This window comes from Quercus lobata, chromosome 2 (genome assembly GCF_001633185.2).
Source record: "Quercus lobata isolate SW786 chromosome 2, ValleyOak3.0 Primary Assembly, whole genome shotgun sequence".
Lineage (NCBI taxonomy): Eukaryota > Viridiplantae > Streptophyta > Magnoliopsida > Fagales > Fagaceae > Quercus > Quercus lobata.
The window spans coordinates 99,904,464-99,911,719 of NC_044905.1; the positions used below are offsets into that span (position 1 = coordinate 99,904,464).

The 7,256-nt window shown below is 30.2% G+C and overlaps 1 protein-coding gene across 1 annotated transcript; it reads left to right on the forward strand.

The window, feature by feature from the left end:
* The first annotated feature begins 1,124 nt into the window (after nt 1–1,124).
* Nucleotides 1,125–2,510, forward strand: LOC115963468 (serine/threonine-protein kinase-like protein At5g23170). The gene has a single exon (XM_031082474.1). The coding sequence runs from the start codon at nt 1,348–1,350 to the stop codon at nt 2,404–2,406; it is 1,059 nt and encodes a 352-aa protein (XP_030938334.1). The 5' UTR covers nt 1,125–1,347; the 3' UTR covers nt 2,407–2,510.
* The last annotated feature ends 4,746 nt before the right edge of the window (nt 2,511–7,256 follow it).

A 7,256-nucleotide genomic window follows, 5' to 3' on the forward strand; every position in this document is an offset into this window, starting at 1 on the left:
ACAAAAAATTTTATGAAAATCAAAACTAACATCTACTGAGAATTATGCATAATTATATCCTAGTGAATATTTTTTAGTGAGCATATTGTTTGTTTTTAATTTTCAAATATTTGTAACAACACCGACTGTTAAATCTCCATTTTCATACGACTACTAGTAGGGATAGTGTTATATTTTTTTCAATTTTCTTTTGGGGGGTGGGGGGGCGTGGCCCCCCTCTGCCCTAACGTGGGTCTGTCACTGGTTACCTCGTCTTCTATCACTATTATTTATTGCAATAATCAAAAGTGCAATATAGATTAGACACAATGATGTCTTTCATATGAAGACCAAAGATATCAAGATTGATTATTAGTTTATAACTTCATTTGTCACAATCTTCTTCAAATGTACTTTACAAGTGCAATCCATTCCTCTCTCCTCTGCTCATTAAGACCTTGTTAACCTAATATTTCTATTACTAGGGTGAAAAGATAGACTCTAAGGCCTGGTTATCAACGTTTGGTTGCCCATAATTTCTTTCTTTCACTCCCTCTCACGATTAGTTAATTAGCTGACATCTTCACTACATTTTATTCCTTAGGTTGATTATGTGATTTTAAAAACAAATTTAAATTGGTTTCCTGCAACTCATCTGGAGTTTTAGGGGCTGTTAGAGCACATTAAGATATAGGCATAAATAAATTATCCTTCACTTGTGTATAATACTCAAATTACATATACTGCATTCATAGATTGTGCATATTAAAAAATCTCACTTGCATAGTTTTAGTTTATAGTTTTACACAATTGAATATTATAAGATTCTATGTTCTAACCAGAATAATGGTACCAAGAAAGATCACATCTTTGTTATGACAGTTTCTATAAATTTAATAATTCATAATATTCTCATACAAAGGATTTTGCACCTAAACAATGAATATTATAATTCTAAGAATAATAATAATATTAATAATTGATTAAATATATTAAAATTAATTGAATGGAAGTGAAAGAAAAAGTTAGTGGTGGCCCAACAACTATCAAATGGGCATCTCATCCATCGTCAGAACCTTTCCCTTTTAGCTAGGACACCAATGCTTTCTTTTGATCTCTTCTATGACTCTTTCTTTTTCTTACTTACCTTTTTCATTTCTCAACAAATTTATGTATTAGAAAATTCTTCTCCTCATGCCTAGTAAAGCATAGTGTCTTTATTTAGCTCTACAAAAGCAAGCTTTCCCCAAGAATATATTGAAGCCCCCATCTTCCAAGCAAGCTTTGAGTATTTTGAACTCAAAGCTAATTAACCCTCCCTTTGCTATAAACAAAAGAAGTTAGTCCAAGAAGTTCAAGAAGAAGAAAATGGAAGAATATGACTTTGAAGAACTTGTAAAGGCAACAGAGAACTTCTCTCCAAAGAGACTCGTTGGCAAAGGAAGTCATGGATCGGTCTATAAAGGCACAGTCAAAGACAACAAACTCGTTGCAATAAAGAAGCCAACTTATAGCTCAGAAGTTGTTCATGACAGCTCAAAGCTCGACAATGAAATACGTGTATTGTTGTCTCTACGTGAAAACCCACATGTGATCAACCTTCTTGGGACGAGTCAAGACTCAGCCAACAACAAAAAACTCCTTGTCATGGAACTCATGCCTAATGGCTCTCTCCATGACTTGCTTCATGTTTGTACCACACCACCAACGTGGCCTAAGCGAGTTGAAATCGCCATCCGAGTCGCTCGAGCGGTGCAATTTCTTCATGAAGGCAAGCCTTTGGTTATTCACAGAGACATCAAGTCAGCAAACATTTTGTTTGATTCAAATTGGAATGCAAAATTGGCAGATTTTGGACTTGCGGTTCTACAAAGTGATGACCAGGTGAGTCAATTACCTGCTGGTACTATTGGGTACTTGGACCCTTGTTACACTACTCCTAGCAAACTTAGCAAAAAAAATGATGTGTTTAGCTTTGGGGTTGTGTTATTAGAGATTATTAGTGGTACGAAAGCTATTGATATGTGTAGGACTCCTGCCTCTATTGTGGATTGGGCAGTACCATTGATTGGAGAGCTACGTGTCCGTGAAATTTGTGACGCAAGGATTGCATTATTGCCTACGTACATGGAGGCCACGATGAGACACATGTTATGTATTGCAGCTCGATGTGTTTCATCAAATGAAGAGCTTCGTCCTTCAATTGGAGAAATTACTAGGGTGATAGAAAACCATGGTGTTGTCCAGAGAGTTAGATTTCCCATTTGGATGAGCTTTTTGAGGAGTGTGATCCTCATGAGGAGGCAGAGAAAATTGGCCAGAAGGTGGCAAGCAAGATGTGCTACACAACAAGGTGATGTTCATACCCATATATCAACAAGCGGTAAGCTATTATTGAAGGAGGTTTTGGCTGAACAATACGCTTAAGATACAATAATTTTTACAACTTTTTCTCCATTACAGAATTGATATAGTATGTACTGATTGATGTATGAGTAATATACTCTAATCATAATATATCAAGTTAATAATTGCAAAAAAAATATTGCACCCCTAACATTACTCTTTTTAACACTCAAATGAGTTCATGGCTCAAAATAGATCCTAGTTGATACAGAGCTCATTTTAGTCAAAAACCCAACTGAGAAAAAAAAAAAAGGTATATAGTATATCAGATATACATAACGTCCCTCTCATATGGCGTGAACCCCGCACAATCCTTATGAGAGGGGCGTTCCATACGTGCGACTTGGAAGATTTTTTATTTCTTTGAAAGGGTCAAAGGTTAGTTTGATCTTATCATTAAAATATGAAGTTTTTTGAGACCTGCAGCGCATGCACTCCAAACACAAGATTCCCAAGAGTTGGTGGGAGGCAGAGAATAACAAAGCTTTTTTTCTTTGATGCCCTGTCATTCTAATCCATGCTAATGGCCACAATTTTCTTACTTTCAATATTCCACTATAGAGTTGTCGTATTGGTGCTGTGGTGTTTTTACTTTATTTGGTCCTACATACACTTCCTTATAAGTACTCCCATCTTCAACAACTCTCTCAGACTAACTTACTTTAGTTCCTCATCCTTGAGTTGGCCCTTTTATAGTACCCCATGCGTTTTGTTACTTTGCAAGCTAAGTTGGCTCAAAATTATTGGCCCTTTACAGTTATAAATGTAATCAATAATTGGATTACATTTTTTTTTTTTAATAATTCCTGCTTATAAAATACCTAAATTATTAAAGATTAATAACTATTTTGTAAATATTTTTTAACTTTAAAATTATATACAAAAATAAGAGTTTATGGATTAGATAATAAATATATAACATCTGATTAATACGAAATTTGACATGAATATTTAGAAAAAAAAAAAATATAATCCAATGATAGTTATAAAATTAATTATCAAATAGTTCTTTTGGGTAATGGTCTAAGGAAATGAACAATTCCATAAGCTTGTCTAAACAGTTCGTTTTTTTTTTTAATTAAAATAAAATAAAATTATAAACATTTGTTACACTAGGCTGATTTTTAAACATTATAAACTAAATAAAAAAATTATTAGTTAACATTATACTATGAATATAAGTTTTGCATTTCAGATTAAACAAATGTGTACAATGTAAATTTGTTTAGCTTGCAATGTAAATTTTATATTAATAATACAGTAGAAACCAATATTGGTTTTAAGAGAGAGAGAGAGAGAGAGAAGGGGAGGGAGGTGTGGTGTAGATTTGTGTACCAGAGTCAACAATTATCGAGGAGGGTCATGAACAATGTATGGTACGTTTTATTTAGAGAAAGAAACGTTGTGTTTGTATATTTCATCCATAGGAAACAATTATTGATCGAGTACCATGAACAATGGTGAGTGAGTCTTATGTTTTTCTTTATAAAATAAAATAAAATGAGCCCGATTTTCGGTTGGCACGTAATTGAATTGATTTTGGCATAGATCTGCCTGATAATAAATTATTTGCAGGGAATAAATTTGAGTTTAATTATCATTCTTCAGATCAATTATTGGACACTAGTCCAGTAGTACTAACGTCACTTTGCAAGAAAAGTTGTGTAACATTGAACTTATATATTATAATTTGGATTAGGTCTCAAAAAACACAACTACCTCATTCGATGATTTCATTTATCCACTACACATCTTTAAAGAAAAATGCATTGTCTAACATTGGAGTCCCACACAGTATAATGGGAATGTTTTCTCAACGTGTGGATCACCTAGTGACAGATAAAAGTAGAGACGGTAGACTGTAGTCACATCTCAAATTTATTTTATTTTAAAAAAAATTTTTGGCACATTGTATGAGCTTTTATGTAACTCAGACAATGTTATTGCTTTTATCTCAAAATAAGGGTTTGTTTGGTAATGTTGTTCTAGTAATGTTATTTGTATTTTTTGGAAATACGTGTAGGTAAAAAAATATGTAGAAAATGCATGTAATGTTGTTTAAAAACTGAAAATATGTGTTTAAACTCCTATACCAAATGACCCCTTAAATCTCTAGAATTTGTCACACACTCATGGTTTTAAAAACCAGTACAGTCAAAAAATTGATTTTAGGCCTAATTTCAAGTTTTACTTGGTTTTTGACTAGTTTTGGTTGGTTTTCAAGCTTTTTACTAGACCGGATTGGTGCCTGACTCCCGATTCAACTGGTTGAACTGATCAGTCTAATTTGGTTTTTTAAACTATACACATACTTTAGCCTACAATAAGTTTATATAAGATATCTATAAAATCATTTCATTTCTAAAGTGTAAGGGCCTGTTTGGTATATGTGTTTAAACAACAGTTTTCAGTTTTTTTTTTTTTAAATACATATGGGTGAAAAAATGTATGAAAATATGTGTAATATTGTTTAAAAAATGAAAACATGTGTTTAAGTTTATGTACCAAACGGGCCATAAATTGTTGGCCATATTAAAACATATTTTGTCTCTAAGTAACTTCAACCAAAATCTTAGGATAATACTATTTCCACTAAGTGTTTAACCTAGCACTATCATATTTCAATCACATAAATGTGACATTATAAATTTTCAATGATATTTCCATAAGCCAACTAAATATCAACATGATATTACAAAAAATTTATACTAACTCCAATGCATTGAAGAAACAAAAACTATAATTAAAAAAACAATCAACTTATTCAGCATAAAAAAAAAAAATCAACTTATTAGTTACACCACACAATAACTAATTTCTAATTATATGACGACATTTACTCTATAGTCTAAATTCTTCATCCCCTTAATTTTGTATTACATCATTAATTAAATAAAAATTTCTTCATATTATCACAACACTACTAGTACCTCATGTTATTACTTTAAAATATTTTTAATATTCTATATAATCTTCTCACATAGCAGCTTAGTGCATTACGTGGGTTCATTGCTAGTCTCTCTCTCTCTCTCTCTCTCTCTCTCTCTCTCTATATATATATATATATATATATTAAAAGCCAAAGAGAAAATTCAATTCGATTTCAATTGGATTCTCAATTTCGCACCATGTGTCCCATCTAATTTTTAATTTTTGTGCCAAGAGAATTATTAAGTGTAAAAATCAAAGAATCCAAATTCAATTATATTTGAAAATGGATTTCAATTGAAGTCTAATTTTGCGCTACATGTCTATTTAATTTTTTAATTTTTTTGGCAAGTGAATTATTGGATGCAAAAATTGAAAAGTCTAAATCCAATTAAATTCTAAATTATATATATATATATATATATACACACATATATATATATATATATATATATAAAATGATAAACTATTACATATTTTAGAAATGTATAGTTTGAAAAATGTGTAAATTAATACCATGTATAATTTGAATAGTGTAATTGTTATTGTTTTTAATTGTACCTATGCATATGTACGGGGTTGCACACTAGTATATATAAAAGCTGATATCTCATGTTGAAGAATATAAGGTTGTGTCAAGTGGCGCATTACTTGAAATTCTCTTTATTTAGGCTTCTACTTTAACAAAGTTTACATTTATATCAAGGTATTAGTTAATTGAATTAGTCAATAAAGTAAATGTATATATTAATTATCTATAGTTGTGCATTAGTTATTTATATTAAATGAATTTATATGATTATTTTTATAAACTCTATATAAGAAATAATTTTTAGTTAGAATAAAAAAAAAAAATAGAATATGACATTTTCCCTCATGTTTAGTTGCTTTGAAAACAATTGATGCAAAAGTCTTTAAAATTAAATATTTATGATTCTAAAATTAATCTTAACCGTTTAAATTTTCTAACTCATTTCAATGACATGTTATATATAACTATGTGTGTGTGGATTGGGGATGTGGGGAACTAACATTGTAGTATGTATTCTATGTAATTAGATAGTTTACTAATAGAATAAATATGTTTATTTTGTTATATTAATTATTTCTAAGATTTATATGAGAAACAATTGATTTTTTTTTTTTTTTTTTTATGTGAGAAACAATTGATTTGATATATGGTATTTTTGCTCAAATTTATTTTTTTTTTTTTTTTTTAAATTTTTTGAAACAATGGCCAATAAAAAGGGAAGAAAAATAGTAATACACAATCAAGAATGTAAAAAAAAAAAAAAAAAAAATTAACTGAAGAATATTTGCATTTTTTTTTTAGTAGGCATGAAACATGCCTATCTATATTAACCACTATGTCATGCACTTTTCAATTTGTAAACACATATATATTGTATGATCGAATCACTACACGTAATTACTTTTAGTATCTTTCTATTTTGTCTATAAAATAACTAAATATTACAATTTTTTACAAGGAAAATTATTGAAATAATTTTTATTATACATTAATAGTTGGGGGTGGGAAATTTGAATTTTGGATGTATTTGTTAGAAATGTGCTAACTATAGTTAAGTTATTGGCAAAAATTTTGAAATATTGGAAAAAACTAATAATAGTTTTCGTCCACAAAATTCACACTGAAGCATTTAGTTTAATTTGAAAAGGGATATTAAAAGTATCTATGCAATAAAAAAATCAAAGAAAGTAATCAAATTGCATACCAGTACAGAGATGAGGCATGCCATCCTTGCACATTAGGCCGTAGCCTAGTCAACCCATTTGTATTTGCAATCACTCTCATGCAGTGGCAATAGATTGGTACTCTTTCGAGAGAGCGTGACATGACTCCAATTTGGCTTAAGTGAAGAATTTTAGAGTGAAAGAATGATTAGGGTGAATGAATGATTTTTGATGGAATCAACTAATAT

Coding starts and splice junctions, on each gene's coding strand:
- LOC115963468 (XM_031082474.1), top strand. CDS start 1,348: ATGGAAGAATATGACTTTGAAGAACTTGTAAAGGCAACAGAGAACTTC.